The sequence below is a fragment of the Hibiscus syriacus genome, unplaced genomic scaffold, assembly GCF_006381635.1.
Source record: "Hibiscus syriacus cultivar Baekdansim isolate YM2019G1 unplaced genomic scaffold, ASM638163v2 tig00111566_pilon, whole genome shotgun sequence".
NCBI classification, from domain to species: domain Eukaryota; kingdom Viridiplantae; phylum Streptophyta; class Magnoliopsida; order Malvales; family Malvaceae; genus Hibiscus; species Hibiscus syriacus.
Window position 1 is genome coordinate 229598 of NW_024063122.1, and position 23804 is coordinate 253401.

Below are 23804 nucleotides of genomic sequence, written 5' to 3' on the forward strand. Positions count from 1 at the left end.
AAAATAAAAATAAAATAAAAATAGCACAAGATAAAATAAAATAAAATAAAAAGATAAAAATAAAGCAAAAAATAAAAAAAGAAGACTATCGAATAAAAAAAATAACTTTTTGTGCGAAAAATCTTCGAAAGACACTTTCCCTTGTCGTTGGGAGATGTCTTCATAGATCTCCCTCACAACAAAATTTATCTTTTCTATATAAAACAATGATGATTTATTTAAAAAATAAAGTTTGAATAATAATATAGATATGAAGATATGTGCATGAAAGGGTAACAATAATAAAGATAACCAAGTTCGAGTTCGAATCTAAAATACGGGTCAAACATCAGTAGCCTACTAGCATAAGCAAGGGACCAACGTGCAAACTTTATAAACCACAACCAAGATTAAAATACCAACCAAATAAGAGGATAAATAAATAAGGTTGAAACGTAAATAGTGAAAAGTGTAGGCATTAGATGTAAATATACCACAGACAAGATCAGTGACTAAAATAAAATGAAGTGTAAGTTAAGATGCTTAAATGCAAATATGGAAAATTAAATGCTGGAAATTAAAAGGGACTGAAAGAAAATGTAAGAAAATTAAAAGGCATAAAAATAAAATGCTGGATTTAAAGTGCTATAAAAATAAATAAAATAAAACAAAAAACAAAAATAAATTGCATAAATTTAAAAGTTAGGGGGTTGTTTTTATCCGTTTAACTCTGACCATAATTAATGTGGGTCGTCCCCCAGGGCACCGCAAGGTCGTTGAATATTCGAATGTTAGAAAGTTAGCGGGTTAGTTTGTGCAATAAAATAAAGTGTTAGTAAGTTAGTAATAACAATAAAAATAAAAAGTTAGTATGTTAGTAAGAACAAATAATGTTAGTAGGAACAAATAAATAAAATTTAGAATGTTATTTCGAACAATAAAATAAAAGTTAGAATGTTAGTAAGTTAGTGACTAAATTAAAGTAAACAAAAATAAAGAGCCGGAATCAGAATAATAAAAAAATGAAATATGACTGATTAGTGACTAAATAATGAAACTAAAGTGCCGAAAATGAAAATAAAGAAACAATGCAGAGATTCAGGGACCATTTTGTAAAAACGCGACAATACTAGAGAGACTTCAATGTGATTTGTCCATTTTTCAGCTTAGAAATACCTTGTTTTAGCCATTTTAGGTAACATCCAAACCCTAGCCACATGAAACTATCAACCCTCCTTTTTTTTCTCTCAAATCTTTCCTTTCACTCTAACCGGCCGAAAGAAAAAAAAACATCGGCCATCGTAGATCGATGGCCAAACCTCACTCCGACGAAACTTCCTACCTCCCTCCTTTCCATAGTCTGTAAACCGAGACCTAAAAGAAACGAAAAACCCATTTATCTCTTTTAAACTGTTCGGTCGAAAGCCCAAACCCCATATGCACCACCGTAGATTGATGATCTTCCCTTTCTCGACCACCATCAATAGTGGTCAATCCACTCTTAAAACTCACCAAAAGACCCAAAGGCCTAACCTTTCTCTATTTTCCTAAACCCAACCCCCTCAAAAAAAAACCCCCTAAATGGCCGACCACCGTGACCTAACCCCCTTTTGGTGGTATACAACTCTAAAGGTGAAACCCTTTTCTAGAGATGACCCCTATTTCGGCAAAGGAGAACCCACAACAAAGGTAAAGCTCTAATCTTTTTTTTTCTATTGTGTTCTGTTATTTTGAAAATAAGGGTAAAAAAGGGCTTGCATGCAAAAGGTAGAAAATACCTTTGAGAAATGGATTGTTGCTTGATTTTTTTATTCTATTAATTTTTCGAATGGTTCAAAAGGTCCCTTTTATATTATTTTTGATAGGTTTATATACCTGATTCGAGCATACATAAAAAAAAAAGAAAAAATGTTTTTGCTTATCCTCATTTTTTTTATCTCTGATCTTGCCTCTTTGGTTGTATAGATGAGGGGAGGGGAAAGGAGACACCTTTCCCGTTAGATTGGTCACGCGATTCATCCAAGGGCTAGGAGGAGCCTCACACAATCGCCCGACAAGCGTATGGGGCGACCATTTCGCTGATGCTGTCGGGACGCAATGAACGCGCGCGCGTGGACGGGCTCAGACTTGCATTGGCAGTGAAAGTGGTCACTAGGGTTGAAAGAAACACTAAATGATTTCTTTGTTTTGATCTGGACCGTTGAATGGGTCCAGATTTAAAAGCTGGGAGCAGGCGGTGTTGGAGCTTAGGAGGAAACCCTAGTGTGTTTGGGTGCTCGCATGTGGGTCTGGGTTGTTTTGGGCTCCTGGGATTTTTATTGTAATGAGCCTAAAAATAATAAATTTATATTTAGTTTAATTATAGTTAATATCTATATTTATATACATTTGCTAATACACATGCAACAAATCAAACTGAAAAAATCTATACCCGGATAAAATATAGTGTCTACACTATTAATTGACCACAGAGAAACCCTACCGGTACATGGTATCGGCCCTGAAAGATGATTTGCATGCAAAGGAACCACAAACGCATTGAGCAATTTCATTAACAATGCTTTGACTTGAACCTGTTAGGCCTCTCAATGTGCTATTTTCAATCCCCGGTAAGTCCTCGGTTTTATGAGGCCGTTGACACCTTGAACCTTGCGTAATTTCCTCAAGGCTACTATTGGTATTGAAAGATGTCAGAAGATGAATGTTACTTCCTCTCTCTGCTTCACTATTTGAAGAGACCTCGCATAAATGGCTATTGTAATAAATTGTTTTAATGACAGATGCTTCCATTGGCTTCAATGTAATTGGATCTTCTTCACCCTCCTTCATTAAGTCCTCATCAGCATGTCTTTTACATGCATAATCCTGAGAATCCCGTTCAATCTCACCGGAAACAGATGTCCTTGTCCCGAGAGATTTTCCGGGTTTTTCACTTTCCGCATCTTTATGATACTTGGAATGGAAAACCTCATACTTCAATCGACTCCATGAAGGAACTTCCATGTCAATGAAAATATCCTTGATTGACTGATAAGCACTCACATTAACAAATACAAGCAGCTCCGGCACGTCGGATGCGGGAAAGGTATCACAAACTCTGTTTTCTTCCTTACTAGGACTTGCAGTATACGGTGTCGGTGCCCCTTGTTTCGGATTCTTTTGAGCCATGGAATCATCAACTCCATGGTCCTTTACTCCGCCATTTTCCTTTTGTCTGTTAACTCCTATATTGGTCTTTACCTAGTATGTTATCCCTGCGGAGATTTCAGAGCCAAGAGTGTGTATCAACATGTAGAAACAATAATCAATCCTTCAATGAGGATCATCCGTTATTGTCATGATTTATCCAAGTATTCAAAAACTCGTATCGATTCCATGTCGAGTTTACCGACAATCGAACACGGTAAAAATATGCAGGACATTTGCTGGTATAGATAATGTAAACTTACCAAGTCAGTATACTTCTGTTGGTACTTATTCTTAGCAAAATCACATTGTTGCCCTAAATACCTGCTGTTGCCTGAAATCCATGAAGCCAAAATGAGTCAAATGTCAATATCCATGAGCAAATTACACTTCCACTGTGACAAAGAACATGAAAAATAGGGGATTTATTTCCTTGTACTCTACATTCTCCTTTCCCGGCATATCGGACGGAGCAGCAATCGGATATAAACGGGGTCAAGATGAGTGTTACCACTCATCGGATTAAACCGAGAATCTTCTGTGATTTTTGTACTCAAGTTAGGTCACTCCAATCGCTAAGAGATTACAAAGTGACGTAACAGCACACAGACGGGTGATAATTGTGACATACACATTAATTCGTACAAAATTCCTTTTTCTCACATTATTCAGGTATAAAAAAATCCTTGAAATAAATCTCTACCGGCACAAACTTTTCACGTCGGACCATTCTTTCACAGTCTGTAACAAAAAAGTCACTTTTAACACAGGAATCAATAAAAAGAATCAACAATCATGAACCAAAAACAAAGTTTTAAAGGATCAATGACAAAAAAAAAAAAAGTTCCATGAAAATCAAAATGGGAAAAAAGTGGCTGAATTTGCCTATTTTCAATGAATGAATTAGAAAATTCATCTCCCTAACACAAAACTCTAAGCGAGAAAGGCACACAGATAACAAAAACAACACAGCACAAGAAGAAAATTCTACATTGGACTAAATTTAATACTCTTTTAGGAGATTAATCAAACAGTTATGAAACAACAACACTACCTTGAATCTACCAAGGAAAAACCCGGCAAGTTTTCTGCATTTTCTTCTGCGAACGCATGATAAACAACATGCTATTCATAGAAGATATATATAGAGAGAGATGTGAAAGAGTAACATGCAATTGAGCCATTGGATGTTTAAAGAGGAGAGAGAGAGCTCGGTTAACTTCAACCTCAAGCTATAAGCTTGCATGTGAACATAGATTACAATTACAACCATAAGCAACTTACAATGAAATGAATGGAAGGTTCAAGGTTGTTTTGTTGAGATCGAAGCCGCCCACTAAATAAACCCAACCCGAAAGATATTTAGGACTGCCAATGTCACATTAAGTCACCAAAACGTTAGATCAATAAATTTGAAACCAGTGTCACATTTTAAGGCATACATAACATACAAGTCACCGTACATAATATGAGTGGTGGATGTATGTATTTTATGTTGTGCTCACCTTAAAAAAAATGTTGTTTTTTCTTGAGATTTTAAGCTTAAACAGTCGTATATACAATGTATGGATGTGTTGTCAATTACTAAGATTTTTTTTAAACATTTATTACCTTCACAAATCAATATAATATAATATCTAACCTATCACCCTGTGAGCATTATGTTAATTATACCCAATATTAAATCCATAAAATTTATATAAGAATTATTCATAATATTCAATTCATAATATGGTTCAGTATTCAATTTTCCATTAATCATGCATCATTTATAAAACCGCATTCAATATGATAATATTAGTATAATTCCTTACAACTCCAATTTTTTCATATCATACCATATTTTATTCATTAGTAGATTGAGTTATAGTCTCCTGTTGCCACCGTCACTATTACAACGTGTCAAAATATGCTTAAAATAAATTATAAATATATCAAAATCATATAACTTATAACATTTTACCCCTAAAAGAATATATATATATTCCCCTGAAAGTTGAACTAGCATTTTTCATTTTTTTTTCAATTTATATTTAGGTACTTTAGAAACTTATAACATTTCACTTTATTTTTTAATTTTTCATATATATATAATTTTAATAAACGTGGCTGCCTCATATCATGCTTTAATTAAGCGTAAGTTATGTGTTTAGTACTTAAACTATTAATTTTGGTCCGTTTTAATACATATATTTTCAATTTTTTCAAAACCATACATAAAGTTTAATTTTTATTTTATTTTAGTACTTCCGTTCAAAATTGAACGTTAAGTTTTTTTAAAAAAAGTTGAAAGTTTAGGTACTAAAATAGACTAAAATTGATAGTATAAATACTAAACACGTTAAGTTTTTAACGACCAGACATTAAAATAAAACAAAAACTAAACATTATATATGATTTTGAAAAATTGAAAATTTAAGTACTAAAATGGATAAAAAATAATAGTTTAGGTACTAAATACGTAGTTTACCCTTTAATTAATTGAAAGTGTTAGCTAACACGTTCTGGTAAGTGTTGTTAGAAGTTTAGATGTGGGGAGTATTCAAAACAATATCAACATAAAAGGATCACACAAAAAAAAAATTAATGTAATTCAGTCTTGTTTACCGAGATAAATAATAGTCTACTATAAACATATATAATATAAAGAGTACACATACGTATAATTTCTTGCACCTCAAAATCTGATATATATATATATAGGGATAGAAATGAGTTGGATTTTTAGTTGACCTGACTTGGTTTAAGAAGCTTATCTCTCTATCTAAACTCAACTCAAATTTAGGGAGATTGCACCCGATCTAAATCTTGAGGTAAAACTAGCCTTCGAATTCAATGCAAATATAAAATATTCTTATTGTTATTCGACAAAATAGGGACCTAGTTGAATATATATAAAGGGATACTAAAGCAATTATCCCTAAATATATGGAAAATTATACTTTAATGTCGGATACCTAAACCTGAACTTGACTTGAACTGACCTCACTTTTCATAAAACCAAACATGAACCCGATTTTTTAGAAAATAAAACTCAACACTATTGGGTCAAGTCAGGTTAAAGTTAAAGCTCATTAAATTTGAGTTAAATTATTATTTTTAAATATATATCAAAATTTAATATATCCCAAAATACTCACTCAATATCTTTAAAATTTATCTGTATAACAACATAAACCCTAATAATTATTGAGATCACAAAAATGATTATGTGTTTTTAAAATTATTCTCTCTTAAAATTCTAAAAAGTTAAAATATATACTTTATTTATTAAAAAAATCAATATGAACACTAAAAATGTTTTACTCCATAACCTTTTTTTTACTTAAATAAATTTAATTATTAATTAATCTTCGATTATTAAAATTATAATAAAATCTATCTTAATTACCAATTAAATTTTAAACTAACATGTAAAAAGTGTCCATTTGGAATGAAACAACAACAACAACAACAACAACACCCTATTCCCATATGCAATGGGATAAGGGGGAGGTAGGGTAGTAGGCTGCCCCCAACACAAGGTTGAGAGCAGCTTCCGTGGAAGACCTCCGACAAACAAAAAATTAAAAATAAAGATAAAATGCAATGCATGTATATATAAATAAATAAATACATAGTTGAACAGTATTAATATGCAGTCTTCATATGCTCGTCTGTAATGGGAAGTAATCCCTGCACATAAATCCCTGCGTAAAAATCTTTACATATAGATAGAAAACGAAAGACCCAACTAAATTTAAAAATAGGAAACATGAAGAGAATGATACACAGAAGTCAACGATAGCAAGCTACGAGAAAGAATAAAGTCAAATGTGTTAAAACCTAAAAAAAGGCAACAACTACTCTGCTACTCTAGTTCTAAGCCTTCACAAATTCCAATGACAGAAACGTATAAAAAGTAGAAGTCATGGAAATTACTACAAAGGCATTAAAAGAAGACAGAGATGATACACCCTATGAATGAAACTAGCAATGAAATATAGTTTAGGGCTCGCCAATAATTAGTTAGTCCAGTGGGATGAAAAACTAAATTCCTTAAGGTTGGAATCCTAATGTTTGCGTATAAAATAAACTGGATTGAGATAGTTTCCCCATAATGGGCGTCTGCAAAACATGATATGAATTAGTTGGTTAATAAATTGTACCAGTGATTAATTAAAAAAATATAACTCAGGGATCAATCTAGAATAAAAAAATCTTTAAGAACCGCACAAGGTCAAATAGCAGAAAGGGTACTTTTGTAATTCGCAAATAACCTTCCAAATAGCATAAAGATCCGTTGTCAATAAGAGGAAACGGGCTAAAACGATTATTATTATTATTATTAGGGTAAAGTATACTAATGGTCACTGAACTTTTCTAAAGCTTTCATTTAGGTCCCCTAACTTTTAAAACTTACAATACAGTCCTCCAATGTTTATTTCATTTGCAATATGGTCCTCACCGTTACACTATCGTTAGTACATTTGTAATATGGTCACTGAACTTTTCAGGCACTTGCATTTGGGTCCCCCAACTTTTAAAACTTGCAACACAATCTTTAATTTCATTCTAAACCCCAAATTCCTTTTCGATCTCAAATTTCCTTTTTTGATCTCGAATTTCCTTTTCGATCTCGAATTTCCTTTTTCGCTCCTCTCTTCTCATTTCCAACGTAACTTTTCATTCGGAGATGCATGGGAAATTCTAATCTAACTTTGAATTATGTGGAGGTGTTGACTTAAATAAGGGTCTATTGAGAGAAGACTCGACCAAGGGACTATCGAGACTATCAACGATTCAAGGTGTAATGTTAGATACAAGTTATCTCATGTGAAGCATAGATGTTCGATGAAATGCTTGCGAAAAAAATATGGGGTTAGAAATGCAGATTTGATAAATACTACTAAGATGAACTAAGTATCATTATTGAAAGTCACCAACAAAGATGGAATTATTTTGTATAAATGGCATATGATAATTTCTTTGTTTAATCATTGTGGTTAAAGATTTTCCAACAGATGATCAAATATAATGAAATCACAAACAGCGCATTCACCTCTAGTCTCTTTCTCAACTCGAAAGGCATCATGTCTGGGTCAAGTAACTGCTCCAAATATACTACCATGTCATGATTCCTTTCGAGTTGCATGCATGTAGAATTGTATTCTAAAGCTATAATTCAATACAATTCAACTATAAAATTTCTAAAACATGTAAAAAATCCAATTTTTTCACGATATATTAGTCTCATAATCAACATGAACTTATTAAAAAGAATACGAGCTCACAAGACGCCGAAAACTATAAGTCGGATCAATACAATTCCCAGTAAACTAGTACGAGCAGTCTCTCGGATTGAGCCTGGCGATTTCACTATGTCGATACTCACAACCAATTCCCTGATTTAAAGAAAAACCAAACAAGAAGATCAATAAAATTTAGCCTAGGACCCTATTTCACCTCTATTCTGATGGACTGAATATCTTTCATAAGGAGTACTAAAAGTTTTGATTAAGAATAAACAAAGAAAATTAGATAGTTTTGGTTCAAAACTTACACTGAATATCTAGATCATTGACATGCAGTTCCAGAAACATAAAAATTTCAACAAAAAACACACAATGCGAGTTGAAAATGAGAAAGTGTGAAAGAGAAAAAGCTTACTTCCGGATAGCCCAAAAGAGAAAATAAATACCTTCTTGCAAGTGAGGGGAGAGGCTAAGAAATAAACGCAATCGATGTTGCATTCAAGCAATTCTTTCTCCATTTTTTCTTTGTACATAAAAAGCTGAAAAACATAGCACTGCTTGGGTTTATAATTTTACATGGCGGAAAATTGAAGAACAAAAACCAAACGAGAGGTGAATGTGTTGTTTGGGATTTCATTATATTTGATCATATGCTGGAAAATCTTTAACCACGAGAATTAAACGAAGAAATTATTATATGTCATTTATACAAAATAATTTCATATTTGTTGGTGACTTTCAACAATGATACTTAGTTCATCTTAATAGTATTTATCAACTCTGCATTTCTAACCCCATGTTTTTCTCATAAGCATTTCATCGAACATCTATGCTTCACCTGAGATGACCTGTATCTAACATTACATCTTAAATCGTTGATGATCCCGATAGTCCCTTGGTCGGGTCATCTCTCAATGGACCATTATTCAAGTCAACACCTCCACATAATTCAAAGTTAGATTAGAATTTCCCATGCATCCATGACTGAAAAGTTACGTTATAATTGAGAAGAGAGGAGCGAAAAAGGAAATTCGAGATAGAAAAGGAATTTGAGGTTTAGAAAAAAAATTGAGGACTGTGTTGTAAGTTTTAAAAGTTGAGGACCTAAATGCAAGCACCTAAAAAGTTATATGACCATATTACAAATGTACTAACGGTAGTGTAACGGCGGGGACTATATTACAAACGGAATAAATGTAAGAGGACTGTATTATAAGTTTTAAAAGTTAGGGGACCTAAATAAAAGCTTTAGAAAAGTTGAGTGACCATTACTATACTTTACCCTTATTTTTATTATTATTTTTTTTGGGAAAAGAAGAACCATCTTTAACTTCTCTTCTTCTTCACTCATTATCTCAAATTAGAATTTCCTCTTTGTTTTTTCATTTTGGAGGGAAGAAGAAAAATGTTTGAGCCGAAACGCTTCGTAGATTTACAAGAGAATTCGAGTTTCCCCAAATCCTAGCTTTCCAACGAACATAATGAACGGCGGCAACTCGTCCCGAACTCAGCCCTCGCCCATTTACTCTAATGCCAATGTTGATCGCGCCCTCTACAACGATCTCGTCGAGATGATCCCTCTCGTTCAATCCCTCATTGTAATCTTCCCCTCTCTCTTTACTTCCCCCCACCCCTTAATTTTGAAATTAATGAATAATATGAGGAATCTGGCGAGAAAAGAAGAATTATTTTGTTTACCCTTCCGTTAATTAAAACTGAGAAAATGGGTTTCTTTTTAAATTGAAATTATTTGTTAACCTTTTGTTTGATTAGGAGAAGAAGGCAAACAATTCATTTACAAGGCGTGGTTCGATGATATACACCAAAACCCCTTCCAGGGAATCCTATCTCTAAAAGTGAGAATAGAATCCTATCTCTAAAAGTGAGAATATATATATTATTATATAATACATGCTGGTTTCAATTTAACATGTATTTACTTTGTGGAATTGTGTATTACTTGCATAAATAGGCTTATACTATTAGTAGGTATTCAAATAGCCGTCGTTTTCAGAGGGCACCGCTACCACTATATCGCGGGAATAGAGGGTGCTATTGTGGCGATTGCGGGTGTCGTAGTCAAAAAATAGCATTTTCGAAGGGCATCGCTACTGCTATATCACGGGCGCTATCGTGGTCACGGACCGCTATTTAAATCCCTGACTGTTAGTGAATTAGAGTCTGCCAATTTTATGATTTACTAACTGTTTATGTTACTTTGTGTTCACATATTGAATCCATTATAGATCTTTGTATGTTTTACTGCATTAGTATTTTATGAACCTTAGTTGGTGTTGGAAATCCTTAAATTAAGGAGATTCTCTACCTTAGTTCTAGGAATTTCCTTGTAAATATTAGTCATAATCTAATTACTGATTTTTAGGGATAGGTTTATTATTAGAGATTATTTCCTTGTAAATATTAGAGATTATTTCCTTTTTTTTTCTACTATGTTAAAAAGGGTGTACTCATATTCGAAGAAATAAGAGACTTTTCTTCTTCTTAAATTTGTTTATGGTATCAGAGCCATAGGATTCATTCGATCCTACTAATTTGTCTCTCATCTCTCTTCCTAAACATTTTTTTTCTTTTTTTCTTCTCTCATGGGTGATATCAATGAAACCCTCTCTAATTCCAGTTCAAATAGGCCATGGTGTAGCCACTGTAACCGGGTTGGACATACCAAGGAGAAATGCTTTAAACTCCATGGTTATCCTGAAAAAAATCAGAAAGAAACAAGGCAGCAATGATATCTACTACTGAAGAAGATGCCCAGGATGTTCGGCTCACCAAAACTTAACTTGAGGCTCTTCATAAACTCCTCGGGACTCCTACAACCATTGGATCACTAGCTATTCAAAGTACTACCTTAAATACTACACATGAACTAATATGGATACTAGATTCGGGTGCATCCAACCATATGACATGTAATATAAGTTTGTTTAACACATATTTACCTTGTCATGATCACTCTCAGATTCGCATAGCTGATGGATCTTACTCCCCAATGGTTGGAATTGGAACGATCAGACTTACTAAAAAAATTTCCATTGATAAAGTTTTATATGTTCCAAATCTTTCTTGTAATTTACTCTCAATTAGTAAGCTTACCAAGGATGAGAAAGTACTTGTTGAATTTTCTGCTTTCGATTATGTGGTTCAGGAACAAGAATCGGGGAAGATGATTGGTACTGCTAAAGTTGATGATGGCTTATATATTTGGAATAAAAACAGTTCACAAGAAGGGATGGCCTTATCTACATCAAAATAAGAATCTATCATGCTATGGCACCGTAGACTAGGATACCCTAATTTTAAGTACTTGAAAAAACTGTTTCCTCTACTATTTCTAAATAAGAAAATAAGTTTCTTGAATTATGAAGTTTGCCAACTGTCTATACATACTCGTGTCCCTTATCCTTTGAAACCTTATGTTCAATCTCAACCTTTCTCTTTAATCCAAAGTGATCTATGGGGAGCCAGTCAAGTAAAAAATGCCACAGAGGCTAGGTGTTCATAACATTTATTGATGGCCACACTAGAGTTTGTTGGATCTATCTTCTCAAAGAAAAAACCGAAGTCTCTAGAGTCTTCCAAAGTTTTCATTCAATGATTCAAACTCAGTACAATTCCAAAATTCATACCCTTAGAACTGATAATGGGAGAGAGTACTTCAATTCTATCCTAAGCCCTTATCTTTCTGAGCAAGGAGTCATACATCAGAGTTCTTGTCCTGATACCCCTCAACAAAATGGGGTTTTCAAGAGGAAAAACACACACCTTTTAGCTGTGGCTCGTGCTCTTATGTTTACTATGGGTGTACCAAAGTATTTATGGGGAGAAGCTATTCTCACTGCTTGTTATCTTATAAATCGACTCCCATCAAAGGTATTAAGCTTTCAAACACCTTTACATACTCTTCAAAAAATATTTCCCTTGTTTCGTGTTCCTAATCTCCAAACCAAAACTCTCGATTGCAAAGCATTTATCCACAATCATAAATCTAATCGATCTAAACTTGATCCTAGAGCCCACACTTGTGTCTTTCTTGGATACTCACCTACACAAAAAGGGGTACAAGTGTTATTCTCCAACCCTACATCGGATGTTTGTATCCCTTGATGTTACTTTCTTTAAAAACGAGCCATATTTTTCAGCCTCTCATCTTCAGGGGGAGATATTTAGTGAAGATAAGACATTGAACAACCTTCTCATTATACCTCAAGACTCTATCAATCCTACCACCACTTCAAAACCTGCTGAAAATCCTATAGCCACTACTGAAAATCCTACAACCACTGCTGAAATTCCTACAACCATTGTAGTTCCTGATTTGGACCCCATTGTACTCGACTCCACTGTGCAGCAACAAGAAACAAGGGCGATTAATCATACAAATGAAGAAAAACAACCCTCTCCTTCTGAAAAACAGCAAGAAAAAACTCAGTAACTTTGTGTATATTCTCAAAAACATCAGCTGCTATAAACTGAAACAACAGTGCCAATGCCATCTTTACCCGAGGACTATCTTCCAATTGCAATCAGAAAGGGCACAAGAAGTTGCACTCAACATCCCATTTCTCGGTTTGTATCCTATGGGAACTTGTTTAAATCCTACAATGCCTTTATTTTTAATATTGACTCTGTAGAAACTCCAAAGAACATAGAAGAGGCTCTTAAATCAACCAAATGGAAGCAAGTTGTATTGGAAGAAATAAAGGCTCTTGAAGACAATGGAACGTGGGAAATATCTAAACTACCTACTGGAAAGAAGACCGTGGGTTTTAAGTGGATTTTCACTACGAAAGTTAAACCAGATGGGAGCATTGATCGATACAAGGCTAGACTTGTGGCCAGGGGTTTCACTCAAACATATGGGTTGGACTATGAGGAAACATTTGCACCAGTGGCCAAACTAAATACTATTCGAGTGTTGTTCTCAATTGCATATGTCCCGAATGACCTATGTAACCCTCGACTCTTAGCATACCAACTATACCTATAGCTCTCATATCACACAACATGGGCATTATTGTTATACTTTATATACTCATGTACTCATGTAATTTCTCTTTTAATCACATATGTCTTTTCTACTATCACATATCACATGTACATATAACCATAATTCTCATAGCATATAATATATATCATTTAAGTATGTTCTCATGAATCATATAATATATATTAAATCATATCAACATATATATTATTTATGCATGTGATTATAGTGATCATAACATATGCATGTTCATAACTATTGGAATATGAAAATTAACATAGGAAATATAATTATCACAGGTCTTATTTCCACTGAACTCTATCTATAATATGCACTCACCTTAGCCTCACTTGATCCCTATTACTTTAATGACTTAACTTAACTTCCCTTTCTCAATCGATCCTAACTTTTCGGTCGTTCTGGAACTTGCTGGTACTCAATATCTACACAATCATACATATTATATTCATATCAGCAATCCAAATCTCATGATTCGATCCTTAATTTCTTAGACCAAAAGAAAGGCTAAATTTCATTTTTTACTTGTAGTAGTATCGATACCCCTATAGGGTATCGATACTTCTATAGTTGTGGTATCGATAACAAACTTGGGTATCGATACCCATTTTGCATTCTGTAATCCTCGTTTCAAAAATGGTACTGATATTATCCTTATGGTATCGATACTCTTGGTATCGATACTACCCTCTAGGTATCGATACCCCATGAGTGCCTTTGACAAATTCAGACTTATGGTATCGATACTGTTCAACAAGTATCGATACCCCTATACCAATTATCATCTTTTACTTTTGAAGTATCGGTACTTGATGAAGCAGTACCGATACTCAAAGCCCATATTTCACTTTTAAACCTAAAAATTTACCCTTATCAGCTCAATTCCTTCATTTCTTATTCCCTCTCATACTCTTAACTCAAGTACACATACTCAAACCAATTTCTATTCATCTAATACATCTTTATCTTCAAAATCTCATCCTATATATTGAAATCAAGAATCCTACAAAATTTTCAACATGTTATAATTTCAATTCTAACACCTCATACTTCTTAATTCAACTGATGACAAGTCAAATTTAGTTTCAAATTCTATTTATCAACTCTTTTCCAAGATTTCATTTATAAACTCCTTATCTTTAGTCCCTCATATCTCCCTCATCTTTTGATTTAGAACAACTTAAGCTATCCTTAAGCTTAAGTATGGCCCAATGAACATAAACCTAACTTAATTTCAATAAATAATCAACTCACAGTAAAACTCACCTTTGCTATTTGTCTCACGGCTGAAGAAGAAGAAGAGTAAAGAATAGCTCTATGGATATTTCCTTTCCTTTTTCTTCTCATTTCCACGTGTATATATCTCTTCCATATCTATTTTTTTATTCAATAATTGATCAAATGACCATTTTCCCTTCCATTCATTCTTCTTTCCTATATAGTCCTACACAAAATTTTCATATAAGTCCTTGAACTTTTCAATTATCTATTTAGTCACTAAATTTTGATGTTTATAATTTGATCATTAACCCTGTATTAAGGATGTTACATATATATGGAGGACCAATTTGCAATTAACAAATATTTAAGTTGAGTACGATGTCCTTTTCCTATTGATGTGTATATGCAATTTAGCCTCTGAACTTTAATTTAATTCTATTTAGTCCTTTTCATATTTTTATTGTTTTTAATAAAAGGTACCCTAATTTATTTGTTATTTTGCAAAATTTTATTTACCTTTCTTATTTAATTTTTCATTTATTTAAAATTTTTCATTTATTTTTTAAAACCTTAATTTTATTTTTTGTAAAAGGGAATCCAATCCAAATTAAAGCTCGTCAAAGGTAAATAATCTTGAATCAAATCTAAATTTCATTCTTCACAATTAAGACAAATCGATTAGTACTAAAAGAGTGATTCAGGGGTGCTCATCCTTCCCTAATCGTAAATGACTCCCGAATTCGACACATCTCTGGTAAGATATAGATTTGGTAAATGGTAAGTAGGTGTTTGATCTACCTAATTTAAAAATGATCGGTGGTAACTCCATTACGATTCCAAGTCGAGGCGTGATCTCGGTACTACCTGAAGAACTGTTGCGACAAGGTCGAATTAGAATTCATAAGTTTCAAGTTAAATTGTCATCCCTAACAATAACCATTCTATGGTTATACACATACACACATTTTCACATACTTTTAGGATTTTTGGATGAGAAAAATTTAAAGGCAAATAAATATTAACTCCTTGTTTTTTAGTGAATATCTTCTCATATTCTATTGTTAATATCAAAATTTAATTTTCCTTCACCCAACGATGCTAATAAGGTGTAAAACTTTTTTAATTTTACATTATACAATTGAATTCTAATCCATATATATATATATATATATATATATATATATATATATGCTCTCATAGGGTTTGCTCTACTTTGTATTCAATTAGCTGGGAATGGATATATGTTCTGTGGGCGATAGAAAGGAGATGAAGTCAAAAAATAAATTCATCGTGGGTGGTGAAATAAGTGTTAATATGGCTTCGTATCCATCGTGCCCTTTTCTTGTCTGTTCACATCATCTCACTCGTTCATTATATAAAATAAATATATTTTTAAAAAATAATCATGATAATACTTGTGTTGTACGTATTTATTAACTTTTGAAAATTTTGCACTTGTCTTATACTTGGTGACCTTTACGATGTATTTGAGACATTGTTTATTTATATATAAATTTTATTTTTTTTGAATTTTTTGAACTCTTATTGAAGTTATATTTTAATTTATTAATTAACGGTTCATGATGACTTATTTAAAAAGTTTATTACTATTTTGAATTATTATTATTTAAAAAGTTGTCAATGATGAGACTCCAAAGGATAAAAATTCTATAGGTTTTTCTTAAAAATATTTTTTATTTAACTAATATTTATAAGTTTATTATATAAAGTGAATCATGGACGAACACAGTGAAACTTTGGTGGGTTTCGAGACCCACATAGATAATAGGATAAAAATAATTTTAATTTTGTGAGTCATAAAACGAAATTAATTTTAAAATTTATACTCATAACGAATCCGAGATGGAAATAAGAATGAAAATTCTTCACATATGAATGTTGAATTGACATTATAGGTGTGTTCATCAAGATATGATTTTGTTTAAGTTATATATAATAACTAATTGTTTTACTCGGAATATTATTAAATGTATTAACCAAAATATATTAAATTTGTTGGACACAGTACTTATGCACTAAATATAATGAAATGCTGAAATCAGATTTGGTAAGCAACGGAATTAAATAAGGGAAATTCTTGTAATTATTGCAAACCAAATCCAATTCCGAATCTTATGAGATAATACTAATGAAATAGAAAAGGACGTAGCCTCTGTTTATTTTGCTGACATTTACTTGAATAAGCACCGGCGACTCTACTCCCTAATAAATTTAAGGTAAAACACGCAAGTAACATTTTTTTATTATAAAATAATATTTTATTTTGCATCTCTCAACCATAATGATTCACGTTCGGAGTAATAATTCCAACAACAGACAAGACAACTTGACCACTGAAATTGTATGACCCGAAAAATAGGATAAGAATATCATAACGTTATTTGCTATTCTTTATAAATATTTTAAACAATATATAAAATAATATTTGTTGTATTCTCCATAAAGATCCTCCGTATATTATTTGTGTGCATAATATCTTTTAGAGAATCTAACTGTATTTAAATTTCTGGCACCTAGTGAACTTTAAGAGAGAAAATTTCTTAAAAAGATTTTGAATACATAATATCTTTGGAGAAGTTGCGAGTCTACGACTTATTGATATGATTTTTTTATATATTATATCATCTATTAAAATTAAATATATTATTTTCTAATCGTATTCATTTATCATGTTAATCTACAAGTAGTAATCACACATTTACGTCTAGCTCAAATTCCTAGAGTCACTATTAAATCTATTGATCAAAAATGAGAAAAAAGATGCGACCTAATGAAACCATCTCTTCCTCACTTTTTTCTCTTCTAAATCTTCATGAAGACATAGAACATCAACATTGCCCAATGATCTATACTTTATGACTACGATTCTTCGCCCAACTTAAAAGAATTAGTCTCAGTCCATTTAGTCTTAGCAACAATAATTTTGGGAATACTACAAATCAAATTGGAGTAGGTTATCTCCTGCTTAGATCTTATCTAACTTGATAAAATTTTAAAATCAATTCAAATTGATTCTGTCTCGAGACTAGATTTCCTCTACAAAAATAAAAAGATACTAATTAACCACTAAATAACTTAACGTACGTATAAGGGAAAAAAAGTTGAAAAACCTAATCAAATAAAAAATTAGATATAAAAAAACATTATTATTGACGGTGAAAGATAAAAAACATGATACAAACACAGAAATAACGATAAGGATATGATGATAACTTGTTTTATCACGATTCAAATATCGAACATTAAAAACTAGTTGCCCAATTCCAATCCAGAACCCAGTAACTTCTCAGATATGATTGCATTCAAACGCTGTATCATCTCCTCTGTTAAATAATTATTCCCATCACCAACTTCTCCCTTCCTGAAGAAATCTCGATTATCAACCCTAATATCTCTGCTATACTTCAGCACACTTGTTTTATTCACTTCCAAATTGCTCAAATTCTCAAAGCTACACAGTTTCAATATTCCTTCAACCACTCCTCCACTCTCTTCCTCCAATGAAAAAGGGTGGCCTATGAATTCACCTAACCTCTTAACAACAACAAAGGGATCCTTCTTCAAATCTTCGTACTTCAAGAAGAGTATCTTTTCTGGGTTTTCTAAACTTGCTTTCCAATACCCTAAAACATGGTTCCAATAGGGTCCGTAATGGGATACCCCTTGACAAAACAACTCAAACGCTTCCTCAAGCGACAAGGGTGGCAATTGTCTAGGCCTTAGCTTGTTCAGGAATAGCCATTTGGAAACAAGCACGTCTTTGGGGTCCCTGCAGATGTAAACCAACCTGCAACTTTGATCATCGGTCATGGAATTCGGTAACAAGCCTAAAGGGAGATGGGTTGAGAGGAGACGTGGTGAAGGCAACACATCAAGTTCGTGTAAAGACCGATTGTTTCCGTCTACGTAAGTATCCAAGAAAGGGAAGCAATCGTGAGGGCCAGCGGTGAGCAAAGGGTGGTCGGAGATACCGTAGCGGGTGCGGTTGACGATGGCGAAAATGAGTGCCTTGAGCCAAGTGGTGCCGGTTTTCGGGGACGAGGCTAGGAAAATATCGGTGGCTCGAGGATTGAAGTGGTCTTGGATCCACATTAAACCTTTCAAGGCTGTTCTAGGGGTTAGCCAAAAGCCTTGGTAATGAACCAGATGTTCGGTCGCCCAGCCTTTGCCTATAGGTAACTTGGCGAGTGTTTCTTCATATCTTTCATTGGAATTTGAATGTTGCTGGTCACACAGTGGAGAGGTTAGAGAAGCAGCCATGGAGGAACAAGTAAAGGGTGAAAAAAAAGGTGCAAATGTTTTGATAGCAAATGGATCTATAAATAGCCATATAGATTGTAGAGAAAGGATAAATTAATCCATGTGATTTTAGAGAGCGAAATTATTTTCTTATAAATAACAATTGTGTTTTTGCTCAGCAATATAATTTTATTATAGAGAGTTTAATCATACACCTAAGCTTATTTATGTGTCTCCTTAAAACCTCTCGGAAAAAAGAATACACACAACTAAGCAAAAACAAGACTAAAACAAACGAAACAAAACACTGATTATTTCTCGCTAATGATTACAATCATACGCTCAAACCAACAATAAGGAAACTTCTACACCCAACAAACACCAAGACACAAAACCTAATCACCAAACACCATCCCCGCATAACAAGATAGCATTTAACCATTGCAAGAGTAGAAGAACTCTCCAACAGGAAAATATCTTTAATGAGATTCAAAGAGTGGACCACGTCTGAATAACAATCTCTTCAGCAAACACAATAGCAGGAAAACAACTCCCATTTAAAAAGATCATCAAGCTGAAATAAATCCACCCGCACACTCTATGATACAAGGTCATCTTCAGCAGAAAAGGAGGCTGAAATTGAAGTTTAATTGAATTTCCTACAAACTCTGTCCTAGCAGAATACATCACTGAGGGCAGCTACATCTGAACTAACTCCAAGAACAAACCCAGAACACTTCATTAATACATTGCCCATGAAACTAAACCTTCAATGCAACGCTTTGAACATCCGAAAGATTTGACACCAATGAAGAAACCAAGATCAATAACCATGGATTAATCATTATGAAACATTCCTATTGAAAGATTGAACCACATAATAGATTGACCCGCAGCAAATAAAATTAACAATCGACTATAACCGAAATAAATAAGATCACTCAAACGGATGAGAAGAGATCCTTCCAACTAAATGATCGGAAACAAAAGCGAACTCCAAAACACTAATAATATAATCCCCAATCTTAAAAAAGACACCAAACAAAGGCAATTTTTCTACAACAACACAAATACCTCATCACCCAACAATACAAAAAATTACTCAATATTAACTCTAAACCACTTCCAATTTTCCCCAAAACTATGGTAAAGAAAATAGAACTAGACTTTATATTTTAATTTATTAATTAAAGGTTCATGATGACTTATTGTCATCTGAAATAATGTCATATATGTGGCGAGACTCCGAAGGATAAAAATTTTATAGGTTTTTCTTAAAAAATAATTTTTATTTAACTAATATTTATAAGTTTATTATATAAAGTGAATCATGGATGAACACAGTGAAACTTTGGTGGGTTTTGAAACCCACATAGATAATAGGATAAAAATAATTTTAATTTTGTGAGTCATAAAACAAAATTAATTTTAAAATTTATACTCATAACGAATCCGAGATGGAAATAAGATTGAAAATTCTTCACAGATGAATGTTGAATTGACGTTATGGGTGTGTTCATCAAGATATGATTTTGTTTAAGTTATATATAATAACTAACTGTTTTACTCGGATCGTGCACATATTATTAAACGTATAAATCAAAACATATTAAATTTGTTGGATACAGTACTTTTGCACTAAATATAATGGAATGTTGAAATCAGATTTGGTAAGCAACGGAATTAAATAAGCGAAATTATTGTAATTATTGCAAACCAAATCCAATTACCGAATCTTATGAGATAATACTAATGAAATAGAAAAGTACGTAGCCTCTGTTTATTTTGCTGACATTACTCTCTGCGCCCTAATAAATTTAAGGTAAAACACGCAAGTAACATTTTTTTATTATAAAATAATATTTTATTTTGCATCTCTCAGCCATAATGATTCACGTTCGGAGTAATAATTCCAACAACAGACAAGACAACTTCACCACTGAAATTGTATGACCCGAAAAATAGGATAAGAATATCATAACATTATTTGCTATTCTTTATAAATATTTTAAACAATATATAAAATAATATTTGTTGTATTCTCGATAATGATCCAACGTAAATTATTTTTATGCGTAATATCTTTTGGAGTATTTAAATTTCTGGCACCTAGTGAACTTCAAAAGATATAGAGAAAATGCTTATATTTGGAGAAGTTGCGAGCCTGATACTTATTGATATGATTTCTTATATACTATGTGATTTATTAAAACTAAATATATTGTTATCTGATCGTATTCATTTATCATGTCAACCTACAAGTAATAATCATATATTTATATCTAGCTCCAATTTCAAGAGTCACTATTAAATCTCTCGATTAAGAGAGAAAAAAAAGATGCGACCTAGATGAAACCATCTCTTTCCCACTTATTTCTCTTCTACATCCTCATGAAGACAGAGAATATCGACATTGACCAATGACCAATTCTTTATTAATTATAAGTCTTCGCCCAACTTAAAAGAATCGTCTCAGTCCATCTAGTCTCGGCAACAATATTTTTTTGGGAATACTTCAATTCAAATTGGAGTAGATTATCTCTTACTTCGATCTTATCTAACTTGAGAAATTTTTAAAATCAATTCAAATTTGTTCTGTTCGGAAACTCAATTTCCTATGCAACCATAAAAAGATACTAATTAACCACTAAATAACAAAACATGAACGTACATATTAGAAAAAGTTAAAATTTAATTAAATAAAAAATTAGAGAGAGAAAAAAATTATTATTGACCATGAAAGATAAAAGCAATCTCTATAAACACAGAAATAACGATAACGATATGCTGATTACTTGTTTTATCACGATTCAAATCCCGAACATTAAAAACTAGTTGCCCAATACCAATCCAGAACCCAGTAACTTCTCAGATATGATTGCATTCAAACGCTGTATCATCATCTCTGTTAAATAATTCTTCCCATCACCAACTTCTCCCTTCCTGAAGAAATCTCGATTATCAACCCTAATATCTCTGCTATACTTCAGCACACTTGTTTTATTCACTTCCAAATTGCTCAAATTCTCAAAGCTACACAGTTTCAATATTCCTTCAACCACTCCTCTACTCTCTTCCTCCAATGAAAAAGGTGGCCTATGAATTCACCTAACCTCTTAACAACAACAAAGGGATCCTTCTTCAAATCTTCGTACTTCAAGAATAGTATCTTTTCTGGGTTTTCTAAACTTGCTTTCCAGTACCCTAAAACATGGTTCCAATAGGGTCCGTAATGGGATACCCCTTGACAAAACAACTCAAACGCTTCCTCAAGCGACAAGAGTGGCAATTGTTTAGGCCTTAGGTTGTTCATGAATAGCCATTTGGAAACAAGCACATCTTTGGGGTCCCTGCAGATGTAAACCAACCTGCAACTTCGATCATCGGTCATGGAATTCGGTAACAAGCCGAAAGGGATATGGGTTGAGAGGAGACGTGGTGAAGGCAACACATCAAGTTCGTGTAAAGACTGATTGTTAAGTATATTGCAGTGGGCAAAGCTAGAAAACAAACAGAGTATCAGTGATATTTCATTTTGCATACCAAATACATCACCTGAGCTAGCTTCTTATAGCAAGTTCTTAACAACTTTAACAAACTAACAAATTCTAGAATAATTATCTAACAGCCTTGACACGTATACAATGCTATATTTATTAGATACAACCAATTCCCATGTAAATCATGCATAAACTACTGAATCATACGAACAACACCCTCAGCTGCCTCATATATCTCAACATTCTCCCCGCTTCTTCTTCCTCCCTTCTTTAACAAGACAATACACGTAGCTTCTCGTGAAACTGCTCAAACGCTGGTCTAGTCAGCGGCTTGGTAAGCCCATCAGCTACTTGAAACGCAGCAGGAACATAACTGACTCGAAGAGTACCAGCTGCAATCTTCTCTCGGATAAAATGCACATCCAATTCAACATGCTTGGATCGAGCATGGCACACAGGGTTTATACTCAAAGAAACAGCACTCGTGTTGTCACACCAAATCACAGGTACATCACACAATGACAACCCAAGATCACATAGTAGAGCAGCAAGCCAAGTGATTTCAGCAGCCGAATCAGCAACACTCCTGTATTCTGCTTCCATCGTTGAGCGAGATACAGTCTTCTGTTTCTTGGAATTCCAAGCAACCAAGCAACCTCCAAGAAAGACACAATATCCTGACATCGACCTACGATCACTGGCATCACCAGCCCAATCTGCGTCGGAAAAAGATTTAAGACACAACCTAGCATCACTGTCTGAAAACACTAGCCCATGATCTAATGATCCTGCTAAATAACGCAGGATTCGTTTAACTGCTACCAGATGTATTTCACGAGGAGACTGCATATAATGGGCTGCTTTATTAACAGCAAATGCTATGTCCGGTCGAGTATGGCAGACATACAAAAGTGCTCCCACAATGCTACGATATTCACGTGCATTCGCCAGTAAAGGACTGCTTTGATCATTAGTTTTTGTGGCAGCAGCCATCGGGGTGCACACATGCGTTGCTTGAGACATATTTGTTTTCTTCAACAGATCACAAATATAAGATTTCTGACTTAAAACAAGGCCAGACGCAATTCTTTTAACTTCAATCCCCAAGAAAAAAGACAGCTCACCAAGATCTTTAAGGGAAAAACAAGAGCTAAGCATACGAACAACTTGATTAACAGTTTCAGTTGACGTGCCCGTTATTAAAATGTCATCGACATACACTAGGGCATATGTATAGCAATCACCCTGAATCCTGACAAAGAGAGACACATCTGCCTTAGATTCAACAAACCCGAAATCCAACATGCTTGCTTTGAGTTTGTCATTCCAATTGCGTGGCGCTTGGCGTAGACCATAAAGAGCTTTTTTTAGCTTACATACCAATGGTGTACCATCTGAAGC

At 33.4% G+C, this 23804-nt stretch overlaps 1 protein-coding gene across 1 annotated transcript; it reads right to left on the reverse strand.

Annotated features, from left to right (window-relative positions):
* Positions 1 to 17826: 17826 nt before the first annotated feature.
* Positions 17827 to 18945, reverse strand: LOC120165060 (flavonol sulfotransferase-like). Its single transcript, XM_039174646.1, has one exon. The coding sequence runs from the start codon at positions 18922 to 18924 to the stop codon at positions 17914 to 17916; it is 1011 nt and encodes a 336-aa protein (XP_039030577.1). The 5' UTR covers positions 18925 to 18945; the 3' UTR covers positions 17827 to 17913.
* Between the last annotated feature and the right edge of the window lie 4859 nt (positions 18946 to 23804).